The sequence below is a fragment of the Hyaena hyaena genome, unplaced genomic scaffold (genome assembly GCF_003009895.1).
Source record: "Hyaena hyaena isolate Hyena2069 unplaced genomic scaffold, ASM300989v1 scaffold_13, whole genome shotgun sequence".
NCBI lineage: Eukaryota > Metazoa > Chordata > Mammalia > Carnivora > Hyaenidae > Hyaena > Hyaena hyaena.
In genome coordinates this window covers 1,428,448-1,454,318 of record NW_024080645.1, presented here as the reverse complement: position 1 = coordinate 1,454,318, position 25,871 = coordinate 1,428,448, and the positions used below count along the sequence as shown (strand labels likewise).

Genomic DNA, 25,871 nt, shown 5'->3' with positions numbered 1-25,871 from the left:
GGGGCGCCTGGGTGGCTTAGTTGGTTAAGCGTCCGACTTTCGCTTGGGTCATGATCTCACAGTTTGTGGGTTCGAGCCCCACGTCGGGCTCTGTGCTGACTGCCAGCTCAAGAGCCTGGAGCCTATTTCAGAGTCTGTGTCTCCCTCTCTCTCTGACCCTCCCCTGTTCTCTCTCTCTCTCCTAGAAATAAATGAAAACATTAAAAAAAAAAAAGAACTATAAAAAAAAGAATCAGCTGGGCTCAGCCTCGCAAAATCCCAGCTGCCTACACGCTGGTTTCCTGTATGTGCCTACCACGGCCACGACTACGGGAGGGGCAGAGAGACGATACGATACTCTTTTGAAAACCACCAAGTATGGAGTGGGGGGCAATGAAACCTGAATTTTATGATAGCCCTTTGCTGCCCTCAACAGCCTTCTTTCTGGAGACATCTGGGATGAGGCAGGGATTGTACCACTTAGAAGTAGTTTGGACAAAGTGAGGGTTTGCGAAGTCCCAACGATGCAGTTCTGCCAGCCTCATGTGGCCTCTGGGGAATACTGTCAGCAGATGGGGGCAGTTAGTTGGGGTGTGGGTGGAGGCCTCGGTAGGGAGATGGGCCACCAGCTTCAGAGAGCCTTGAACGAGACTGGCCACACTGCTCAGTCTCTGGTTTACCTAGGGGGGTGCCGGAGGAGTCTAATGCTACCTGGTGGTCTGCAAAGCTTCCGGGGAGAGGGATGCCGGGATCTGAAGCCAGCCAGGAAAAGGGCTGAAGAATCACTTGAGGAGTGAATCGGACCATCTTTCATCGCCCTTCCTGTGGTGGGCGTGGTGTGGCTCTGGTGTTGAGGGGCCTCAGGCTGTGCTGGGTCTGGAAACTAACAGGATCTTAGAATCCCTTGCAGAATCTTAGGCCTCCCTCACCTTGGATCTGCTCAATTAGAATCTTCCTTTGTTTTTTTTTTTATTTTATTTTTTTAATTTTTATTTATTTCTAGGAGAGAGAGAGAGAGAGATAGCATGAGCAGGGGAGGGTCAGAGAGAGAGGGAGAGACAGACTCTGAAACAGGCTCCAGGCTCTGAGCTGGCAGTCAGCACAGAGCCCGACGCGGGGCTCGAACCCACGAACCGCGAGATCATGACCTAAGCGAAAGTCGGACGTTTAACCGACTAAGCCACCCAGACGCCCCTAGAATCTTCGTTTTAAGGAGATCCCTGCAGGCTGGAGTTCCCTGGGGGAGCTTTAAAACTTGGAAGGCCTGGGCCTCATCCCCAGAGACTTTGATGCTCTTGGTCTGGGGTGTGGCCTGGGCATGAAGATGGCCCAAGCTTCCCAGGTGGCTCAGATGTGCACTGCTCCAAGGCCTGTGTGTTGAGGATATAGAGGACCTTGCTTGGGCAAGTTTTAATATCTAAGGACTTGTACACACACTTTGCACTCAGCTCTATTTTCCTGTGCAGAGAGGAGAGGCAGGGCTGCGGAAAGCCCCTGTGGGAAGGCAGCCACTGATGCAGGCCATCTGTCCCAGAATCGGGGCAATTTCCTCCCTGGGGGCTGTGCCCAAAGGCTGCCCTGCCTTTAGACAGGCAGTGTGCAGGTGGGCACCCTTGATTTCTGAAGGTGACCGTCCTAAGGAAGGAAGCCATGGATCAGGGTTTGATGACACACGCGTGTGTCGGTCGGCACCACCAAGCCCAGGGATGTTTCTGGAAACCATTTCCAGGCCCAGCTCAGCTTTCCCAGTGGGCCGGGAAGTTCAGACATCCAAGCGGGGGCTATACATTCTTTTCTTATGGTTTCTACACTGTCCCAGGAGGTGACTTCATGAGTGGGAACCGAGGAGACAAAGCCAAACCACTGCCCCAAAGTAACACTAGCACTTTGAAAAATAGTCATTTGATCCTCCCAATATCCGGTGATAGGCATTCTTCTTGTAAGTATCTTAACAGGCAAAGCCCCACTCCCACCCCCACCCGCCCTTCACCCGCCCAAACAAACGGAGGTTAAATCCTGCTCGGGATCAGAGAGCCGGGAAATGGCTAGAATGGGACCTTTGCCAGCAACTCTGGCTCCAAATCCATTTGATGTCATCACTGCCCATGCTTTGCATCAGATGTTTTATTTCTGGGGTGGGGGAGGTGTGGGCAGGAAGGGGACCCGGAACAATGAAATTAGAACTTCATTCATCCCAGGTCCGTTTCACCATCATCATAGGTAACCTTAGGAGGAAACCAACCCGTCTTCAGTAGAGATGCTGGGTATTTGTAAACAAAATTTTTAAGTGTTTGTTTATTTTTGAGAGAGGTAGAATGCAAGCTAGGGGAGGGGCAGAGAGAGAGGGAGACACAGAATCTGAAGTAGGTGCCACACTCTGAGCTGTGAGCACAGAGCCTGGAGCCTGACGCTGGGCTCGAAGTGAAGTCAGACGCTTAACCCACTGAGCCACCCAGGCGCCCGTCTGGGTTATTTCTAAATGGGGTAGAGAGCATGAATCAAAAGGAAGTTCTGGGTGTGGAAAGCCACAAGGTGAGGGGCATCTAACTCCCTTTGGGGAGAGATTCATCAGTTCAAGGCCAAACTGCCTGTAATGTCTTCCCAACCATGCAGATACAGATAACCTCTAAGGGGGAAATCCAAGAGAGGAATGAGGAGGAAGGCTACCATACATATGGAGAACCATCCAGTTGGGTGTCCTTGCCATGGGAAAGAATGAGGCTAGAGCAGAGGGTCCTGTTCATGAAAAGTATAAAAAACCTAGCACCACTGGGATGGCGAGTGTAGATGAGTGTCCCCGAGCACAGATCTATAGATGGGGTCGCCTCAGGAAAGGCTTGGCCAAGTGCCGACCGCACTGGGAAGGTGCTCCAACCAACCAGCCTCACACCCTGGGCCGGACCTCTCTTCCATATGGTTCTTTTCATTGGTCGTATTCTTTGCGAGGTGGTTTTCCTGGATCACAATGATCTGGCTACTTTGTGGAGGAAGGAAGCGGAGGAAGCTTGCTCACTGGGGACGGATGCATTTCCGAAATCTGGTGTTGGGCATTCTCAGGACATGTTAATGCACATCCTCTAAAACCAACACTCCCTACCCCACCTAGTCCGTCAAAGGTTTTGCAAAGCCATGGAGGGAGGAAAACTGGGAGAGCATGGACTCTTACAGCTCTCCTGGCGGGGCATCCTGGGCCTGGAAGCCCTTTAGCTTGGATTCAGACAGATACAAAGGGGAAGAAACCACTACCACCAATCAACTCACCCAATATCATCTTAAATTTAGGTGATGTTCATGCATGCAATCTTGTCTTTCCTTCCTCCCTCCCTTCCTTCTTTTCTTCCTTTCATAGTTTATTTACTTGGAGGGTGGGGATGGGCAGAGAGAGAGGGAGACAGAGTCCCAAGCAGGCTCCACATTGTCAGCGCAGAGCCCGACGCAGGGCTCAGTCTCATGCACGGTGAGATCACGACCTGAGCCACCCAGAGTCAGACGCTTAACTGACTGAGCCACCCAGGCACCCCTCACTCAGTCTTTTGAAAGAATACTCTTAGAAAAGCATACAAATCACGTGTGGTAACCACCATTTACATCCCCCCTTACCTTGTGTCTACAAGGGTCACTCTAGAGAGCAAGTGATTACAATGTTGGGATCTCACACCCAGGCCTTCTTGCCCAGAAAGGCTGGGGTTGGTCATTTCTTTGGTGTTTGTTTGCAGGGCTGGGTGAAAAGCACTTGTGATGAGAACTTGGCTTTTTGCCCATTTCCTTCAAGCTCACATTTGGTTAAGGCATCGGAAGAAACCACCCATCCATCCATCCATCCATTTACTTGAAATTTATTTACTTATTCTGAGAGAGAAAGAGGGAGAGAATGCATGCCCGTGCATGTGCATAAGCGGGGGAGGAGCAGAGGGAGGGAGGGAGAGAGAGAGAGAGAGAGAGAGAGAGAATTCCAAGCAGGCTCCATGTTGTCAGGGCAGAGCCCAACTCAGGGCTCAAACCCACAAACTGTGAGTTCATGACCTGAGCTGAGCTGAAGTCAAGAGTCAGACGCTTAACCGACTGAGCCATCCAGGCACCCCAGGGAGAATCCTTTTAGACAGAAACTCTATTGCACAAAGGACACACAGCCGTGCTACATTTTTAGCCTTTTATTTAAGTAAAGAAATTCCATTGAATCAAAGATAACAAAATTACAGTTTTCGTTTGTAATGATCTTCGTTTACCACCACACAGAATCAAAATAGAGCCCAGAAGAATATGAGAACATAAAATGATCAAGGACACCATTGTTTAGTATAATTTCTTAATAAAGGTAAATATCCTCATATTTAGAAAAAATTGCATTGCTAGTTGCAAATCTTAAACACCTCTGTGCTGGAAGATCCTGTATTTCCCCCCCAAAATCCAGCAGCACGGAGGCTGTCAGAACACAAACTCAAAAACGCATGATTTTCAGGGCAGCATTTTATGTTTCAGAAAATCAAATGAAACGAAATACAAATGAAACAGACACAAATCAGGAATGTGGAAGTGATGGTTCTCAAAAATCAATCTGGAAGCGGATCTGCCAACAGAAGAACGCGGCTGACCGAGTCCCACCGGGAAAAGGAGAGATGGCCCCGGCTCCCCATCCCGCCCCGCCCCCCACCCCTGGTGTTGCTAAGGCAGCTGCATTGGCAGAAGTCAAAAGCTCAGGTACAGTGGAGGTCTTCCTGAGGCAGTGGGGAGAGACCCGGATTGTCTGGAACTGGTGTGGAGAGGCGACAGGATTCTACATGGACTTGTGCTTTAGGAAAACTGAAGAGGCCACAACAAAACAAAAGCCAGACAAAACCTAAGTCCTACGCCCAGGAGGGACCAAGTCCCTGGGAACAGTCTGGGAGAGAAGAGGCTGGCGCGGGGACTGAGGCGGGGGGCGGGCAAGTACTCCCCTCAGTGACTGGGCTGCTCAACGTGGGTGGTCTCAAAGGAGAATGCTCATTGAGATGAAGGTTATTTCTGCTCTAAGCAGACAGTCCCCAACTTATGGCAATAGTAGATTTCTTGGCTAACGGGGACCAGAAGGGAGAGAAGGTAGGTTATAGCTTTTGTTACTGACCGGAGTCAAGGTCAAAGACAGCCCACCGGTTAGAAATGGACTCCAGCTCGTTCACAGAGATACACGGCCCCTTTCCCCACATACGTGCCAGGAAAAACAGTTTGGGGTGGGCTGCGGGGGGGGGGGGCTGACTCTTCCAGAAGGGGCAGCTGTCTACTGTCCGGGGACTGGGAATGGCCGAGTCCGGGGACTGGGACTGCTTCGAAGGCCCCTGGAGGAGGACGCCTGGGCCGTGGCATCCGGGCGTGGCGGCGGCAGCGAGGCAGGTGGAGGGAGCAGCTTTAGTTTCGGCGAGTGGTCCAGCCCCCACTGCCAGCAGGGGCCGGTGCCCATCCCCTCAGCCTCGAGTGCAATTTGGCAAAAGCAATCCTAGTTTATGAAGAAGGGGGTCCTCCCTTCTGCTTAGATAACGGAGGGAGAGAAAACCCTTTCCCTCAACGGCTTGGCCTCCAAACGCCACAGACAGGCCACTTTTCATGGCTTCGCTAAGCATCCAAGTAGTCCCGAGTGGGTTTGAACAACAGAGCGAGGCCGGGAAGGAAGAGGGGCATCAGGGGATGAGACTTGTGGCCAGTCGTGAACCATGCGTGCTGTCGAGGGGAGTGGGGGCGGGGGGCTAGCGTAACAAGGGGCGCACAGGCCGCACGAAGGGATCCTCCAGTTTTGCTGTGGCTTCGCTTCAAACTTCCACGGCAGGAGATTTTAAATCCCAGCGCGCCCTGTTATTAGACTAGCAGGGGACACTCTACCAGGCAAAGTAAGGCCTTCTGGGCACAGAGAGCAAGCCCAGGCGGTGGTGTGAGCGGGGCTGTGGCCAAACGCTTTTTAAGAACTCTCCTGTCCTGCCTTAAGGACGGAGCCCAGAGTTCTCCGGACTCCGCGTGACGTTGTGGGGGGCCTTGAGCTCTACGAATCGATGCCACAGGGAAAGAAAGGCCTCTCACATCTCAGGCATCTGCTTGCCTGGCAAAGAGCAACGAGAACACATGCATTGTTCCCCTGGAGCTGGCGAAAGGGACCTTGAGTCCCATGGTTACAAAGAGAGCTCTCATTCGGATGCCAGGCATACAGGCGCAGCTCCCCAGAAAGCGCAGCTTTAAGGAAGCCTGCAGTTTCAGAACGCAAGCCTGAGCGGGAAGGGTTCCTGCCCTGGGAAACGGGACTACGAATCTCAGTGCTCTGCCCGAGTCACATAGAAAGCTGGGGACATGTGCCTCATTCCAAAGGTCAGCACCCGCCCCATCACAAGACCACCCTCGGGACAGCAAGAATACGGAGATGCCAGCGGAGAGTCTGAAGCGACGCTGGTCAGAGACACGGGGCTGTGGGCAACATCAAGGTCTGCAGCGGCAAAGGCTTAGTGCAGAAGGCTCCCTCCGTCCGAGTCCCCCCACGATGAGCCTGGACACAGCCATTGCAGGGGGGGGTTCCTCTGGCAGATGGTGCGCACACAGGTCAAGGGTCCTAGAGGCGGTCAAGGTGAGGCAGCTGGGGCTCAGAGAGGCGAAGCGGTTGCCCACAATCCGGCCTGAATCAGAGACCATCAGGACAAGAACCCGGGTCTCTTGGACCCTGGTCCCCTACCATGAGGTCAAGAAATTTTGCCTCTTACGATATGTCACAGGGTCCCCTGCAAGTGTAAGGTGCTAAAGAGAGATGAAGATACGGTGACAACAAACCACTTCCTGCTTCCTTTCCGCTCTGGGGTCACTGGTGCAAATCGGCAGCAGGGACGAAGAAGGGCTTTTCCTGAAGTCTGTTAAAGCCCCTGGTCACACGATGTACCAAGGAGACATGACAGCATTTTCCAGACAATCTTTTCAGATAATCTTAATTTGCCCGGGAACAGCTGCTCCCAAGTTGTCCTCTAACCCGTTAAGAGGCCAAGACGACCTCAGAAATGTGGGTGCGTCCCCTCCGTGGCGTTCCCCGTGTCATCCCTGCAATAGAGCTGGCTAGGTCTATGCAAGTTATATCTTTATTCTGATTTTAAGATATAATATTCAAATGCTGTTTGAACGTTCGGCCTTGTTTTAAGCCAACGGGACTGTCACAGCCAGGGGAGCACCCCCATTGTCATCAGCAATGAATGGCTTCAGGGAGACAAGCACAGAAAGCTGGAGGAAGGAAAAAGCTGACCTACATATAAAATGCTGCTCCCTTGTTTATTAGGCAGGTTTGCATCTCTGTAAATTCAATGCCTCTGTGCTCTCATTCAGGGACGAACAAGAATTTTCCTGTAAGACCGCTGCGGTCACATTCTCATTTCCAGGCCCGAGAGCCCGAAGCCTGAACAAAGGGCTTCAGTTGATCTCATGTGAGCCAAAATGGAATGTGAGTGCCATTCAGAGTCACACACATAGAGAGATTTCAGCTGGGGCACGGCCCCCACGGTCCTCGGGGGGTAAATTCCGGTCGCGCGCGACCAAGGCCAGGGCCCAGCCCCTGCCTCAACTTCATTAGGCCCCAGCGACTTCTGAGCCCCCTCGCAGACCGGTGTCTCCTCTCTTCCCGAATGGAGCCGGTACATGGCCGCTGCTTTGTCAGAACAGGTCAAGAGACGCGACCTAAGGCTAAGGCACCTCTTGCTTCCTGGGATGGTGACTCAGCCCCACTTAGTTATTGCTTCGTTTACCTAATTCCACAAAAGGTCTTGCTTGAGAAACGAAGGGAGTAGTGGGAAACAGGACCATGAATCTTGTAAGTTACAGCTGCGTTATCAGGTGGGAGGGGAAGTGACAGAGGGGAGGGGCCGGCTTCCAAATTGAGGGAGTAGACGATAAAGTGCCAGTTGGTGCTAAAAGAACATGAATGAGAAGTGCACTAGAAGAGTAACAGCTGGGGGGGAAGTCACAACGATGAATCTGGGGTGTGTGAGAAATCACAGCGCAGTGTGGAGACCACAGAAATCTCCATCTCTTGAGACAGTGGCTGCTTTTGATGTTATTAATGAGGATGATCTAGTGATTGTCAGAAAACAACTTCAGGTTACAGACGTGACTGTCAAGGCCACTTGGACCGATGCCCAGAAGACATCCACCTGCGACCCTGAGGGGCGTATCTAGGCTCCCTTTACCCCAGAAACATTCACACAGACCCACTGTTTATAATCCTATCTCTCCTGGAGCAAAGGAGATGAAGCAGGGACATTCAAAGCAAAACAAAACAAAACAAAACAAAACAAAACAGTATCCAGACAATTTCACTCTCGGTTCCATTTAGTTCCAGATAGCAACTGCCGATTTTTCAAAGTGCAGGGTTTTTAGATATTCAAGTACCACAGGACTGGAGGAAAGGAGTACTTGAAACGAATAACATTTTCATTTGAAGAGACACACTCTGGAAAGATCTCTCCAACAGACTATAAATATAGGCTATTAAATTAAATATCTGGTTTCAAAATAACAGCCCTTTTGGTTGGAAAGATCTTTCTCCAAACTCAGACCCAGCTTTTGAATTGTTTGGTATCAAAAGCCAGGAGTAGAAAGACTTGGGGTAAAAAAGTAAAATTATAATCGAATGTTGCAAAAAACCCAAAACACCTCTTTATAGGAAAATGAGGGACAGAACAAAAAAAAAAAAGGTGACTGACGACGTCCGTGGGAGGCCTCCCAGACCTCGGCGAGCTGAGTTTGTCATGCATCTTTAGAACCGGCAATGACCTCGGCAATCCACCTGGTCCAAGTCCCCTGCTTTACAGGTGAAGAAACTCAAGTTCAAGGGACTTTTCCAGGGTCATACAGCCAGTGAAAAGCAGAGTGCGGCGGAGCCTGAACTATACTCCCCGCCAGGCCCCCTTCTGAGACGTCACACTGTGATTACACAAGGCAGCTGGCATGGGACAGGCCCCTGGGAGCTAAGAGACACATCTACCTATAAATTTCCGTAAAATGAGCTACCGAGGCGTTTCTAAATTAAAGGCCCTGCAGAACAGTGTTCTCCAAATTTGCCTGGTGGTGAGGATCACCGGGGGCACTTGTCAAAAATTAAAATCTCCAGACCCCTTCCCAGACCCACCTGAGCGGCCTGTCCCAGGGGAGGGACCTGGGAGGCTGAATTTTTACCAAGTGCCCCAGGTAACTCTCATCACCGGCAAAAGCGTGGGAAGACTGTCCTAGAAGATCGTAAGGGAGACTCGAGGGAACTTTCTGGGCCATGTGGGAGGCTAGACTGAAATGCGGGAGGCTCAGGCGCCTGGGCTCCCAGGCCGACCTGCACAGTCGGCATTGGCTTGGGTTGGCGAGCGCTTTTCAGGGTCTACATAAGGACACATACGACCACCGCGAAGGAGCATATACACACTTCACGGCTCTCGGGGACAAGCCTTTTGATTGGCAATGCAAAACTGCTGTTCAGACACATTTTTAATAAGGAAACTAGATGGAATTGGCTTAAAAGCAATCAAATGCCGAGACCGGACGGGAGGGTGAGAATCCTGCCCCTAGTCGCCGTGGAGAAAACCGGTAACTAAGCACAAAAATAGCCTGGCGCTCCCAGGGACTGGCTGCCTGCTCCGGCGCGGGTGCGCCTGGTGGCTGGTCCCCGCCGATGGTGTGAGGTGAGATCCAGATCACTGAGGGAGATGAAGGGGGGGGACCTGACACAGACAGTGACAGACACGGGTGCCAGGAGTGCGCCAGAGTCCGGGAGGCCTCACTCCAGGTCGGCCTCCACCTGCTCCGTGTCAGAGCACTGTGACTTGTTTCGCTCCCACTGGCAGATGGCGTTGGCGTACTCCACCACCAGCTTATCCATCCACGTCAGGGGCTCGGGGAACAGCACAGAACCCTCAAAGAAGCCGAGGTGGCCCCCATGCAGAGGCAGCACAAACATGACGTTCTCCCGTTTCTCTGCGGGGGGGGCTGGGGGGGGAGAGGCAGATGAGTGAGTCACGGTCTGGTGAGCTCCAGGGCAGGACGCGCCAAAGGGAGCCCGCCACGGTGGGCCCGGGCTTTGCCCACGGGTGAAGGTCACCGAGAGGATGTACTTGACTTGTCCTCACTCTGCCTCGTGCACCAGAGTGGGAGGGAGATGAGGTTGGCGGCCGAGGCTGTGGGATCTAGCAGGTACTGCTTTGGGGCAGAATGGACACTGGCTTAAGAAACACTTTGAAATTGGGGCACCTGGGTGGCTCAGTTGGTTAAGCGTCCTACTTTGGCTCAGGTCATGATCTCAAGGTTCGTGGGTTTGAGCCCCGCATCAGACTCTGTGCTGACAGCTCAGAGTCTGGAGCCTGTTTCAGATTCTGTAACTCCCTCTCTCTCTGACCCTCCCCTGCTCACACTGCCTCTCTCTCTCTCTCGTTCTCAGAAATAAATAAAAAACATTAAAAAAAAAAAAGAAACACTTTGAAATCTAAAGGGATCTCAAACTCGGGTGTATGTTAGAATCACCTGGGGTGAGAGAGCGAGTGCACAAGTGCACTGATATCGTTAGAGCTCCCCAGGTGATTCAATTATACGGCCAGATGCTTCCCACGTGCCTCCAAATCACCCGGACGTCACCTTACAATGCACTCTAACATGCCAGGTGGAAAAGCTGACATTCGGCATTTCTAACGAGCTCCGGGGTGATGCCGAAGCTACCGGTGGGGGCCAGGCTTTGAAGGGGTTCACGGCATTGATGCTGTGATTTATTTCAGTGGAGTCAATGTTCTTTCATTACAGACGCTTCTCGTTTAAGACTAAAACAGAACTGGGACGCCTGGGTGGCTCAGTCAGTTAAGCGTCCGACTTCGGCTCAGGTCATGATTTCGGTTTCTGAGTTCCAGCCCCACGTCGGGCCCTGTGCTGACAGCTCGGAGCCTGGAGCTGCTTCAGATTCTGTGTCTCCCTCTCTCTCTGCCCCTCCCCTGCTTGCACCCTGTTTCTGTCACTCAACAATAAATAAATGTTAAGAAAAAAACGGAAGACTAAAACTGAACTCAAAGCTGCGGTTTGTGGTAAAGACGCTAAGCGGCTATGCCGAGCGCTGCCAGCCTGGAGCCTTCAGGACTCCCCGTGGCGGCTGGTCCCGCCTGGGCTTGGAGAGGCCATTACTGAAGATGGGGCAAAACGGGCAGCCATGTGTGGCCAGGACCAAAGAAAAACGTCTGTCTTCCCAGGGGACAGACGGACAGGGCCCAGCGGCTCCAGGCCTCTGAAGCCCCTCCTGGGGTGCACAGCTCTGGCTCTGAGGGCTCTTTTCCCATGTGACCGCCCGCCCTTCTTCGTTTTCAGTTGTTGCTTCATAGATTCTGGGCGGCAGCCTTAGGGCCTCGGGGTTACCCTGGAATCAAGGGAGCGTCGAGCCGCTGAGTGGGTTGCTTCACGCCGTGCCCGGAGCCTGCTACGGTGTGAGTGCAGCTTGAGGACTGGCGGCTTGGTCACCTGACACATCTGCATCACACATGCCACCCACTGCGAGCAGGGCCCTGAGCCCTGGCTGGGCACGGGGCTCCACTGCCGTACTATTTCCTCCTCTAGCCTGGGCTGAGAGCGAGCCAGGCGTGCCCCCGTCCTGCTTAAATAGGATACTTATGAGAGAAACGTGACCACAGAGGGCTACGGACGACGGGGGGAATGGGTCCCAGGGAGTGAAACTGCAGTGCAGGGCGGCCTTGGGATTCCCAGGTGTTTCCTTTTGCTCTTGCACTCGCTTGTTCTCTCTCTCTCTCTCTCTCTCTCTCTCTGCCCCTCTCTGGCATGGGGTGAGACCGATCCGGCCTGAAACACAGCAACATTCCCATGAGCAATGTTCTTTGCTTTTTCAGTTGCTTATATTTTTATCCTCAAAGCAGATGGAGAAGCTGTCAGAAGAGGCGGCAGAGCTGGCTTTTTTGTTCTATTTTTCATGTCAGGTTTTTAAAAAAAATTTTTTTCAATGTTTATATATTTTTGAGAGAGACAGAACATGAGCAGGGGAGTGGCAGAGAGAGAGGGAGAGAGAGAGGGAGGGAGGGGGAGAAGGAGAGAGAGACAGAATCTGAAGCAGGCTCCAGGGTCTGAGCTGTCAGCACACAGCTGGATGTGGGGGTCGAACCCACGAACTGCAAGATCATGACCTGAGTCGGACGCTTAACCAGCTGAACCATCCAGGTGCCCCTCATGTCATGTTTTAAGTTGAAATACCTCTTTAAATCAAACTCTCTGACTTAATGGAGCCATAACTCTGACGCGATAATTTCACAAACCCTGGGGACCTCCCCGAACCCCTCTGGCCCATGGATATAAGTGATGGCCGTCTCTGACATCAGGACAGAACACGAGATGGCTCTGCCCAGGGCCCAGCACAGCCCAGAGCTATCAGGGCAGGCTGGACGAGAACCCTGCCATGGGATGTCCTTCCCCACAGAAGCTGACCCTCAAGAGGTGACAGCAGGGTGGAGGTGACAGAGTTTACGACGGCGACGTGCTGAATGGCCAAGGGAGCGGCAGGAAGGGACACTTACCCGAGAGAGACTTTGGAATGGTTAGGAGGCTTTCATGCACCAAGGGGTCATCAGCTGCGTTAACCAGCATGAGAGGCACATAAATCTGCGACAAGAAAATACAGCAGAAATAAATGATCGATTCCCTTGTTTAAATCCCCGCCCCTGAGTCAAGGCTCAAATTCAACTACTGGACAGGACTCTGAAGCAAAGGGCAGAGGCTCACTGTGATTAAGGCTGCCTGTGTTCCCTGGTGGCATGAATGGTCTCTGGCACGTGTGTGCGGGAGCCAAGCTCCCGGCGTCCTAGGGGCCCGTGTGCTCTGATGGAGCGAGGGTAGGTGTTCAATGGGGCTCAGTGGCAAAATCTTTTCAACGAGTCTCATGGTAATTCTGGTTAGCCCACCTTCTGGACAAGGGACCTTACAGAGGGTTCTGCATGTATGCATTCTGTTTATACTGTGTGGAGGACAAGTGGACTGTGCTCCCCTCCAGACAAGGGAGGTTTTCTAGAGAAGGTGAAAAACGAGAGTAGGCTGTTGAATATTGGGAAGCTCTTAGGGGGGTTGCCTTCAACATCCATTTTAGTAAAACAGCCTTTTTTTAAAAAAATTTTTTAACGTTTATTGATTTTTGAGAGACAGCGTGAACAGGGGAGGGGCAGAGAGAGGGAGACACAGAATCCAAAGCAGGCTCTAGGCTCTGAGCTGTCAGCACAGAGCCCGACGCGGGGCTCGAACCCACAAACCGCGAGATCATGACCTGAGCAGAAGTCGGCCGCTTAACCGACTGAGCTACCCAGGCGCCCCTAAAACAGCCTTTTTCCATTAAGGAGAGATGGGCTGACAGGGGCCCTCAGACGACCGGACAGCTGTGCCCAGGCTGCACAGGACTGGCCGAGCTAACCTGGGGGTTTCGGACATCGGTCTAGACAGCTCAACTAGGTTCTGTAGTGGCCTCAGTGAAGGCGCCCAAAGCCGGGGGGGATGACGCTAAACTGGGAGGGGTGGCCGATATGACAGACAGACGGCAGAAGTGCATTCCCTGTTACCTGCTTCAGCTGGGTGAGTGGTGGGCCAGACCACCCGGGGGACCTTGACTGGGATAAATGGGAAGTCCCGTGTTTGAGTGAAAGGATTATTACACAAAGAACGAGAAGAGACTGGTTTGGTGGTGGTGCAGGTGAAGACACAGGATGCTGATGATCGGCCACAAACTTAGTTCAATCCACACAAAGCTTATGGCAGCTGCCAAAGGCTGCATTCATAGAAACCAGTCTACTGTGCCAACAGACCTCTTCCTCATCGCTCTGAACCAGAAGTACATCTCTTTTCCTCTGGGCTCGCCAGATCATGGCAGGAAGCTGGAGGTTAGTCCTCGCCACCACACCCACAAAATGCACAACGGCCAAAAAAAAAGAGTCCAGAACTGTGAGAAATCTACATGGATCTATGAGGGACCATGGCAGAAGCCAGGCAAGATTACACTGTCACATGAAGACTAAGGAAAAAAAAATGGGTGTTGCATTCATTTTAAGGGCTTTTACACGGACATGGGGGCAGACAGGTCCCGCTCTGGACTTAGGGGCAGCCCTGGGATTAATTTACGGAGGCTGCAGAGCGCCAGAGTTTGGTTCACAAACAAAGCCCAAGTCAGCAGCTACCGGGGGGGGGGGGGCGTCGAGCCCAAGGAAGGTGGGAGCGTGCTCATTGCATGGGGCGTGGCGTTGGAGGAAAGTGACGCTAATTCTGAGACGCTGCTACCTCTGAGTCGGTGGCTGTCACTCACCCTGTGCAGGTACCGCATGCAGCTCTCCTCCTCGTAATACTCCTTCAGGGAGTTATAGCCATGGAACTTCCTGGGAAGAAGACGATGAAGCAACACTGGTCACAGATCGGATGCAGAGTGGGTTTTGTTACTGCTCTGATCCCACGCTGACACGTCACATGGGCATCAGCGTTAAGGGTTAGGTGCTCCGGCTCTGGCATCTGGGTTCAAATCCTGACTCTGCCACTTATGGGCTCTGTGACCTCAGGCAAACGCTTTAGCCTCTCTGAGCTTCTCTGTAAAATGGAGCTAGAGACAGTTCCTTCCCTAATGGCACTGAGATTTATGGCATTAAATAAAGTGCATGCCAGCACAGCAATTCAGTGTTGTCTACAGTATTTATTAGCAGATGTTACGTCCTTTGATTTGGTATAAAACCAGATGTCATCGCAGACGCTAGGAAACTGACATTCAAAGGCATTTATGAGAACTTTGCTTTTCAACAAAATTCTTCCTGGCCAAGTAACCCAGACCCCTGTGAAGTGGAATGAAATATGAAATATGTATCAGGTAACGGGCATGAGACAGAGACTGAGTTACCAATTCCGTCCACCCACAGGGCAGTAGTCAGAAAGTGACATTTAACCACGCCTGTGACGTGCCGGCATGAAAGCCCTATAGGTTCTCTGTGCCCTGTGCTCTGCTCATCCTGGGGCTCTGATACCAATAGGCCGAGTCACCCCCAGGCCAGAAGACCTCTGGAAACCTCTTTCTGACGCACATTAGGGCTGCGGGTATCTGAATGGTGGTTCTGTTCTATTCTGACTGGTGTCTTTAAGGTATCATGCGTCCCCTGAGGCTGTGGCTCTCTCCTCCGCTGCCAGGCCCCAAGGACACCTCTGCCTGGGAAGCCTCCAGAAAGTTCAGGCTGCACTGCCAGGGTCTACTCGACAGGGAGTGGCTGAGTGAGACATCACCTCTGGGACACCCGTCTGCACGAAATCAGTCCCTTTGTGGTCCGAGCGGGCCGGGAAAGCCTTCCAGGCCTGCAGTACTGCTGGCGATGAAAACTGCCATGATCCAACACCATTCAAAAGGAAGAGCTTTGGGGAGAGTTGAACACCATTCTCTCTGGGGCTTAAAATATTCAGACGATGAATGGGGAAATTGAAATGTTGGGATTCTTTGTCATTAGGACCACAGTAAATCGCATTTCCCATCTTAAGGGAGAGTGGGTAGGTAGAATCTTTTCTCAACTTCTGAACATACCGGTGATTTTCTAGATTCTATTTCCTTTGTGTAACTGTTAACAGGCTTATTTCAAGGTTACTTGGTGTAAGAAAGTTACTAAAATCCGGTAAGGAAGATAAGTCCCCTCAGATCATTATCTGCCTATTTTCTGCTGCACGCTAGCTTGCTTTGGATCAAGCATGAAGGTATCAAATAGTCACTAAATAAAAAGGATGCTGTTTTCAAAGAGAACAGTGAGGTCAGAGATCAACGTTGCGTTTTCCAGCTAAGGCTAAGCTCAGCCGGAAACTATGGGTGCTCGGAAAGAGGACACAGTCAGGGTCTCAGCCTCAGGCGCAGGTGCCTGAAGGGGGCAGGGAAGGAAAAAGGAATAAAGTGGGCGGGGTTTGTGTATTACACTCAGGAGAGACTTCACTGCCCCAAAGAAAGAGGCTTTGGTTTCAAGCACAGCCCTCTTCGACTATTTCTTTTTTGTTTTGCTTTTGGTAGAGACCTAGATAAGCACAAGAAATATTTCCTTTTCCTGCAAAAGCAAATTACGTGGCACCTGATCCCTGCCCCAGGGTCAGAGCACGCACGGCAGGTGGCGTAAGGGCTGTGTACAACTAGGGTGTGCACACCCCCACTCCCTGGTTTTCAAGCTCAGTTATGCCGCACAAGAATGCAGAGCGAGTGGTGAGATCCTCTTCTTGTTTTCTAAGAGCTACTAGAACTTTGGATTTTTCTGTGCAATCTTCAGTTTTTATGAAACACTAGACATTTATTCAAAGGGGAAAAAAGTCCTTAACTCTGAAGTGGGCAGAGGAAAGCCCTGGAGCTGTGCAGTGCTGGCCTGCAGCCCCCCACCTGGTGCCCCGGGCCTCCCACGCGTGGACACACCTCATCACGTTGTCGTCGATCTGCATCAGGGATGTGGCTGTGTAGAGGCGGCTCAGGTCCGTGTCCTCCAGGCTCTGGGGTTTCCTAACATGGTCTCCGAAAAGAGCTTGCCTAGAATGAGACACAACGGCAAACAGAACAAAAAGTAGATGATGAACCAAATCATTGTGTCGTACACTTGAAACACCTTACAATTTTATTTTTCAGCTCAATAAAGCTGAAAAAACATTTAAAGGGCAGATGATAACCGAGATCAGAGCCTGCTTCCCGGCCCAGGGGGGAAGCCAAGAGAGAGTCTCTGACGAGGGATATGGGAAAGTCAGAGAGATCCGGTCAGCCCTCAGAGTGTCCCAGAGGCTGAGCTCGCAATGTTGACTTTTGAGTTAACTGCAGGAAAATGATTGTCGAGGTCTTATTTTCTTTTTCAGGGGCAGCTAGACAAACTAAAGATGGGGTCTGAGCCCAGGTGAGTGTCACCCTTGAACAATGCGGGGGTAGGGGCCGCAGCTTCCAGCGCAGTCAGAAATCTACATAGAACTTCTGACTCCCTGGAAACTTAACTATTAATAGCTTACTGTTGACCCGACACCTTGCCAAGAGCATAGATAACACACAAAATAACACATATTTCGTATGTTACATGTATTATATACTGTATTCCTACAATACTGTAAGCTAGGGAAAAGAAATGCTAAAATCATAAGGAAGAGGAAACACATTTACAGTACTGGACTAAAAAAATCCACAAGGAACACCTGGGTGGCTCAGTCGATTGAGCATCGAACTTCATCTCAGGTCATGATCTCATGGTTTGTGAGTTCAAGCCCCACATGGGGCTTGCTGCCATCAGTGCTGTCCCTCCCTTGCTTGCACTCTCTCATAAATAAATAAATATTTTTTAAAAATAAATTAAAAGTCCACATATAGGTGGACCTGTGCAATTCACACCCAAATTGTTCAAGGGTCAACTGTTACCACAAATCCTTCACAGCGGGGAGGGGTGTCTTTGGAAGGGCTCTATGGTGAGTGGTGGGTGGTCAGCCAAACAGTGTGTGTGTGTGGGGGTTATCTTTACACTGTGACATCACCCGTTCCTCTTTAGGAGATGTTTCAGTCACTTAACAAGGAAGACACTGCCAAACCCATTTAGCATTTAGCATGGGGGCAAATCAATGGCTCTCCAACAAGTTAGCTAAAAAGCTTACGTAAATGCTTAGAATAATCATGTCTGTTAAGAACAAGATTCATCTTGAGAGGATGATAATAAAGGTAGAGATCAAAACATGCACACTTAGACCTTCTGCTCCTCCACAGTCTCTGGCACCCAGTGCAAGGAGGGCTGAGTCTGTGGTCTGGCCCTCCAGTGAGGAAGGTCATGACGGTTTTGGTGTCTTCTCGCCACCCCTCTCAAAGAGGAACACATTTCTTTAACGCTTTTTCCCCCAAAAAGATTATGAGGAAGACTGTATACCTACAGTCTAGAATTCACAACTTATTATTATTTAACGTTTTTTTGAAAGACAGAGAGAGACAGGGCATAAGTTGGGGAGAGAGAGAGAGGGAGACACAGAATCCAAAGCAGGCTCCAGGCTCTGAGTTGTCAGCACAGAGCCCGACATGGGGCTGGAGCCCACAAACCGTGAGATCATGACCTGAGTCGAAGTTGGACGCTTAACCTACTGAGCCACCCAGGCGCCCCTAGAACTCACAATTTAAAGGGCCCCTAAAATTTCTAAATGTTTGGCTTCCTGTAGTAAATTTTAAAAAACATAAGTTCACCTAGAGGATAAAGGACTCTCAGTTTCTTAAGAACCACATGAGGGACCTTCTGGACTAATTAGTTAGTGGCAAGACTGGGTCCTGTGGCCAAACGAACGTTTCATGGGAAGAGTCCCTTCCTCATCCAGAGGTGTGGGAAGGCAGACAGAGGACCTGCGTTTGGGTGTCAGAGGCTTGGCTTTGCCCCTTCTGGAATGTCAGCAAATCCCCAGGCCCACCTGAACCTCAGCTGAACTACAGCTGAGACTCAGACATCAGGAGCCAAGTGAAAACAGTCGACATCCAGTCAGTCCAGGGGACAGAAGTCTCCTTCTGTACCTCCACGCACCCATCACAAGGGCCAGCGGCTGGGCAGCCTGAGGGGCCTGGGAGCACCAGCCTTGCCGGGGCCCCATGTGGACCCCACCCACAGGGAGCCCGATCTGGGGGGCTTGGCTGGGTCGGGCAGTACCGTACTTTCTTTCACCCCTGACATCAGTGAATCAGTCGGATCACCGTTCCCGGGATGGCATCAAAACCCCTCTAAAATTGTTCCGCTTGAGTGCCTGTGATGTGCCAGGCTCTGGGGGGGATCAAAACCAGCCCAGGCCATCTGGCGCTTTACAGCTTAGTTCAAGACACAGGATTCACACGGGGAAGCAACTGAAAAACAACTCAGGGCTGAAGGAGTTGGCTTCACAGAGAAGAACTGAGATGGACGTATAGGATGGGCAGACGTGACGGGAAGGACATTCTGGGTGAGGCCCTGGTGGTGTGGGAGAGACCAGCGGCCGGGAGCCTCCCAGTGGCCCTGTCCAGCTGGAGGGAAGGCAGGTGCAGGGGAGGGGGGTGTGGGTATGAACACTCACGACCACACAGCCGGCTGGCACACTTCCTGACCTCTCCCGCATGCAGGGCACTGCTCTGAGCGTGGTCAGGGGCTGCCCTGTGAGCAGGGGCACGACCAGCATGGGGGCCACGAGGAGGCGGCACAAGAGCAGCCTAAGGAGAGAGGGCCCCAGACCATGACAGGCCCCCCTCCAGGATCGCTCTGATGGGGACAGAATGGTGTTGAATGGCTCCTCGTCTTGGGGGCGTGGGGAATCCTGAAGGCGGAAAGCGAGTTGGCGGAGGTGGTAGCTCGGGACCAGGTGGCTCCTAAGCAAGTCCCACAGCAGTCGGCAGAGAGCCCGCAGCAGCCCTGCCGTCATTTTCCTGGAGAAACACGAGTTCCAGCTTCTCTGACTGGGAAGTAAGCTCAGAAAGGGACAGTTTCCCCAGAAGGAACGGAAGGCGACGCACCTGTGTGAGAGGATGATCTTCTTCATGTTGTCGGCCATGAGGAAGTTGTAGAAGCGCCGGCACTGGTCCCACTGCATGAAGGTCTCCTGGGCCCTGGAAGAGCCGCGGGGGGAGTGAGAGACTGCGCCCTGGAGGGACCCGCTGCGGGGACGCGCTACGGGGACACACTACGGGGACACGCTGCAGGGACCCGCTACGGGGACGCGCTGCAGGGACGCGCTGCAGGGACCCGCTACGGGGACGCGCTGCTGGGACCCGCTACGGGGACGCGCTGCACGGACGCGCTACAGGGACCCGCTGCAGGGACGCGCTGCGGGGACGCGCTGCACGGACGCGCTACAGGGACCCGCTGCAGGGACGCGCTGCGGGGACGCGCTGCACGGACGCGCTACAGGGACCCGCTGCAGGGACGCGCTGCGGGGACGCGCTGCACGGACGCGCTACAGGGACCCGCTGCAGGGACGCGCTATGGGGACACGCTACAGTGACACACTACGGGGACGCGCTGCAGGGACCCGCTACGGGGACCCGCTGCGGGGACGCGCTACGGGGACGCGCTGCGGGGACGCGCTGCGGGGACGCGCTGCAGGGACGCGCTGCAGGGACCCGCTACGGGGACGCGCTACGGTGACACACTACGGGGACGCGCTGCAGGGACCCGCTACGGGGACGCGCTGCGGGGACCCGCTACGGGGACGCGCTGCGGGGACGCGCTACAGGGACGCGCTTCAGGGACGCGCTATAGGACGCCCTGGAGGGACGCGCTGGTACCCAGAGAAGGGGCTCACGGCACCTGCCCCTGGAGGAGGCGGCACTGGCTCCCGCCCCAGGACCTGGGTCTTCGCAGGGTGGACTCGAGCTCTCGGGAACTGCACAGCCGCGGTGCTGAACGCGAGGCCCCAGCGAGGAAGCTGTCTGGGGGCACAGTCCCGACACCCTCTGGCAGCGCAGGGGCCTTGCCTTCGTCACAGACCTGGCCAGCAATGGCCTGTGAACACCTCTAGTCGGCTTCCTACCTCCCAAGACGGTTTCTCGGGCTGAGTGAAGGGGTGGAAGGGGAGGGTGGGTGTGGAGGGGCAGTGCGGGGGCCGGGGTGGGGGACACCTCAGAGAACTTTGGCTGCTGTCTGAGAGGCAATGGGAAATCCTACAATGTGGGCTTTCTCTTCACTAGCCTAGGAACGGTTAAGGGGCCAGGAAACGGAAGGAGAAGAGAGGCAATCCGCCCTCTCTGGGCTCCACTGTGGGGCTGGGTCTGAAGTCTTTTTGCCCCTCGAGCTACTGCGCGCAGCCAGCAGGACTGGGTCTGCCTGACATCTGACATGAGGGTCACCACCTGAGCCCCTGGCGGTAACGGGCAGGTGGTGTTATCCGCACTCTAGATTAGGAGACCGCCACACACTCAGAAGGGTCAACAGAAGGTGTACCTGTTCGGCACAGTTCCTTGGCCACAGGAATGGCAAGCAAACACCAATGTGCCAATTCCCGCTGCCTGGCACGCCCCCTCCCCGCTCCGTGCCCTCGTCCCTGGGTGTGACCCCAAGCCCCATGGAGTCCGTGCTGACCCCCACCTTGCAGACATCTGAGTCTGAGGGCTGCTTCCACCTTGGGGGGGAACCGGGTGTCACCATTCCCACATGGGGTCCATCGGTTTCCTATCCCAGATGGCCTAAGAGGGGACCGGGTGGTTCACAGGTAATTTTTTCAATGCAAGGAGTTTATAAAAGTTATTTCCCCAAGGCTGCCACCCTTCAACTTTGGAATGGCAAACATTTCCCATAATACTGTGGTTAAAAAAGAAGAGGTAGTGGGAAGTTAAAAGTGAAAGGGTTTGTGGCTTTAATGGTCTGTGACATGCTCATAAAACGTGGGGTAAAGCTGGAAGGGAAAGCTACTGCTACCTTCAGAGGTCCAAAGGCCATTCTATAAATGTACGGGACAGGGGGGAGGGCTCCCCCAAAGCTGCAGAAACAGAAAGGATGGGCCAAGTCACCGTGGGTGGGACCCAGACTAAGGCAGGCACCTTCCCCTTGGTCTGAGGGAGGAGGGAGGGGGGAAGAGGTTCAATCCATGATCATGCTACTGTGGTTATGTAAGGAAAAGTCCTTAGAGTCTTTCAGTGCAAACTAGTAAAGTATCTTCAGATGAAATGATATGATGCCTGGGATTTGCTTTAAAACAACCCAGTTTCCGGGGGAGCGGGGTGTGCCTGAGGGGTTGGGACAACAGAATGCCCAGAAGCTAGGCATCACTTAGGTGAGTGATGGGCACCTGGGGATCCAATGTCCTACTCTTTTTATATGTGCCTAATATTTGCCATAATAATGAAAGAGGAAGAAGAAATAGAAAGAAAATAGAAAATCATTTTAGATTATGAGCTACTGAAAATTACTTGCCCTGCTGCGGAGTTCAAAATTCAAAGAGATACAGAGAAAAGTCAAAGTTAGTCTTAGCTGAGTAACTGTGAGCCTCAACAGTCATTTTCAGGGATGGCAAAGAGACTGGCGGGTTACGTGGAACCGTAATGCAGCTCCCATCGTGGCTGGACTCCCATTTTGCTGCCCTGTTTCTGCGGCGAGAGGAGGCAGGAACAGGCTGGTGCGGCAGATGGGCCTGGGGCCTTGGGGAGGGCAGTGGGATCAAGGTCTCACAAGGAAGCCGTCCAGGTCACCCGGTGGTGAGAGCCAGAGCCGGGACCTGAATATGGCCCATCCGAACCCACCACCTAGTTCACCAGGCTCTGCAAGACCCACTTCACCTCGCCAAGCTTCATCTGACAAAGCAGGGGGCTGAATGAGAGCATCCATTTCACACCGATGGCTCTATGGCTGAGGTATCTCGACAGCTGTATCACAGGCCTGACAGAGGTCACCCTGGGGGATCTTCGTGGTGTTTCACTGCTTCTGTCAATGGTGGATGTGGCGAGTGGAGAGCTGGCTGCTGATAGTGGTAGGGGTCTGGATTCTGGCCCCGGCTGAGGAGACCTGGGGGGGTGGGTGGGCTCCTGAGAAAGAGGCAGCGCGTGTCTCCTAAGGACGGGACAGACATCTGCCTGGAAACGGCGGCGAATCAATCAGGAGCGAGAGAACACTGTGCCGAAACCCCGACAACATGGCGCACTGACTGCCAGCAAGTGGGAAAGGAGAGGGAAGGAGAGGCCGTTACGGTCTCGGGTAGCAACGGGGGTAGGACACACACATGGTGAACGAAACTCAGAGGAGAGCGAGCAAGATCTCCCAGGCATCAGCAGGACTTGCTAACATGGCACCAGCACTGGAAGGACCCTGTGGAGGACCCTGGGGGTCTAGGAGGGAAACTTCCAGCAAGAGAAGCGGAAAAGTGCTCTCTGGCAAGGAAACACATTCCTGTGTTGAGCCCAAGGTCCAAGGTGGAAAAACATGAACAGAACATCTGGGTGAGATCTGGAAGATGCTGTTTAAAGCAAGCCACAAATTGGGCACCAAAGACAGGGGACCTCGGCTCTTTGGACAGTGAATGAATCCCTTGACGTGGCCAAACAGCAGAGCCTCTGTCTTCTTCTTCTTCTTCCTTTAAATATTTATTTTTAAGAGAGAGAGAGAGAGAGAGAGAGAGAGAGAATCTCAAGCAGGTTGCACGCTGTCAGCGCAATGCAGCCCTGATGCAGGGCTTGAACCCATGAACCAAAGATCATGACCTGAGCTGAAATCAAGAGCTGGGCACTCAACGCACTGAACGCACTGAGCCACCCACGCGCCCCTCCTCACTACTTTTTTTTTTTTTTTAATTTTTTTTTATGTTTTATTTATTTCTAGGAGAGAGAGACAGCGTGAGCAGGGGAGGGTCAGAGAGAGAGGGAGTCACAGACCGAAAGAGGCTCCAGGCTCTGAGCTGGCAGTCAGCACAGAGCCCGACGCGGGGCTCGAACCCACAAACCACGAGATCATGACCTAAGCGAAAGTCGGACGCTTAACCGACTAAGCCACCCAGGCGCCCCCCTCCTCACTACTTTTAAAGTTTTTGTATTTATTTGGGGAGAGAGAGAGAGAGAGTGGGGGAGAGGTGGGGAGAGGCAGGGAGGGAGGAAGGGAGAGAATCCCAAGCAGGCTCCACACTGTCCGCACAGAGCCTGATGTATCCTCACTACTTTGAACAGACACATTCTTTTATGTTACACGTTTTCTTGATTTCTAAACACAAAACCTTCCTTGTTTTCCACTGTGACTTGTGGATAGTGGTTTATGCCTGTCTCTCTTGCTGGACAGGCGCCAGTTATCTCTAGCTTGGCCCCTACGAGAGAGTCGTACTGAAACAAGACGAAGACCAGCCCTGAACAGCGTGGCCTCTGGGACGGTGGAGGCTCTGGACCCCAGAGACCCCGGCAAGAGGGCTCCTGGCTGGCAGCTGGTTCAGGGGCAGAGCTGACCTGCAGAGAGGGCATCGCCTCCAGCTAGTTCAGCTTGAGAGTGGGAGCGAAAGAAAACCATGTCTGTAATCCTTCATTCCAGCCAGCGGGGCTTTGGCGCGGGATGGGGCATGGAGCTCAGACAAGGGTATGGACGGCCACCCACCAATCCCCCCTCTGCCTCATTGGGATATTTCCCCTTAGGATGTCCTTCTGTAGGAGTGGGATTACTAAGTGAAAAGGCCTGACACCCTCATCTTTCTTAGAGGAAAGAATGACCAATACAGAATAAACAAATGTCCCTAAGACGCCAAGGGCAAGCTTGGTCCGCTTCACACCCCAGCGGTGGAAAAGCCGAGCATTCTTCTAGGTTGGAGTTCTGCCCACAGAGTTTTGTCTACACTTGGCAGATTTTCCCCGTTTGCTTGGCTCTGGTACAAAATTACTGATTGTTAAAACTGGTGTATAGTTCCTGCCTTATAAACACAGATCTGACGAAGGGACACGTCTATAGAGGGACTTGATGGATGATGGCCCTTGCTTTTGTCACAAACGGAGCCACAGGCTAGAATCTGCCCATTGAGAGCACACGAGAGACTATACACACCATTGGCTGAAGAGCGGCACCCGGTCTTCTCCGCGGCCGGGAAGCCTGCTAAAAACACGGAGCGGCACTCAGAGGCTCCCTCAGCCAGGAGCCTGACGACACTTACGGAGATCTGGGAACTTGTCTATTGTCCCTTAAGGGGCCCCTGCCCTTGCCTAGACACTGTGCCTACCTTCACCTCACCTACCCTCACCTCCTTCCAAAAGCCCTCCCCATGGGCCTCCCCACTTGACCGGAGACTTCCTCGGCACCCAGATGCCTAGCGTGGAATCTTCTAGTGACACGTCTTTGTTGGTTTGCTGCTTTGGAAACATCCTTCTCTCGTCGTGAACTGCTGGGAGGTCCTCAGACTCAGGCTCTCTCGACCTCTAACTGCACGGACACGCTTGGATTTTAATCATATGATTATTGGCAGATTCCGCAATGCAAGACTGTTAAGGGCTCCCTCAGGAATGAAGACTTGATTTGACCTAAAACTGGTCCAAAGAAAAGCGTCCCTCCCCTTTTCTTTATGCTCCACGGGGCAGGGAATTGTCCTGCCTTGTTCATGGCTGTGTCCCTGTTACCTAGAAGGGTGTCCTAGCTGAATGACCCCAATGGATCAAGGGATGAATCGATCTGCAGGTAACCTTCTGGCATTGCTAGTCTCCCTCTCACACTCCTGGCCGGTCACCACTCACTGCATGAATTTAGAATCAAGAGTCTTCACAGGAAAGTTTCAAATGGTTAATTCAACCAGTCACACTGAGTCTGACCACACACGTTTCCAGGATTGGCTGGCGGCTGTTTGTGCTGAAGGAACTATGTTAAGTTTGCTAGATAGCGGGCGATTTCGGGGTCTTGTGCTCTCCTTCCGGGTGGTTCTGCACATCATCCGTGAGCTTCTCTAGCAGCAGCTAGGCTCTGCTAACTACGCCAAGCGGGCATGGCTGCTGGGCCTTGGGCGGGCTCTGGCTACAGGGGTGGTGTGCTACTGGGGTGAGAAGCCAGCGGGGGCGGGTGGGGGGGCGTCACTGACAAGCGGTTCTCCAGACTCAACTAGGGGAGATTTACCAGCAGCATAGACTCCCGTGTGGCCCCTGCAGAGGCAGACGAGCCCTCCCTGCTCCACCTCGGCGTAAAGGAAACATGGCTGCCTTCGTCCCAGTGCTGAAAAGGCTCATCGCCCTCAAGCCTTGGCAGGAAAAAAAGGGGACAGTGGTTTAAAGGAAGGCACAGTCCTTTGGGGGAGTAGATCTCCTTACAATGTTGAGGGCACCCGAGGCCTGGGCAGCGCCCGCACACACAGGGCGATGGTGTCTCCCTGACCTGCCACCACTTCGAGTGTGTGCGCAGGGCCACACGATGGCAGCCCCCGCGTGGGTTCTCTGTGCTCCGGAGTAAAGTTACCTCTTTCTCTCCTTATTGTACGAGACTGATGTGATAGTGAGTAAGTAT

General features: G+C 52.9%; 1 protein-coding gene across 1 annotated transcript in view; it reads right to left on the bottom strand.

Moving 5' to 3' along the window:
• Positions 1-4,115: 4,115 nt before the first annotated feature.
• Positions 4,116-25,871, bottom strand: part of ABHD2 (abhydrolase domain containing 2, acylglycerol lipase) — a 111,623-nt gene continuing 89,867 nt past the window's right edge. Inside the window, exons 7-11 of the mRNA XM_039216739.1 lie at positions 19,445-19,537; positions 16,385-16,495; positions 14,276-14,345; positions 12,510-12,594; positions 4,116-9,930 (exon numbers count right to left, since the gene is read on the bottom strand). Of these exons, the coding sequence (XP_039072670.1) occupies positions 9,734-9,930; positions 12,510-12,594; positions 14,276-14,345; positions 16,385-16,495; positions 19,445-19,537 (556 nt within the window). The 3' untranslated portion in view covers positions 4,116-9,733. The remainder of the gene's footprint in view (positions 9,931-12,509; positions 12,595-14,275; positions 14,346-16,384; positions 16,496-19,444; positions 19,538-25,871) is intronic.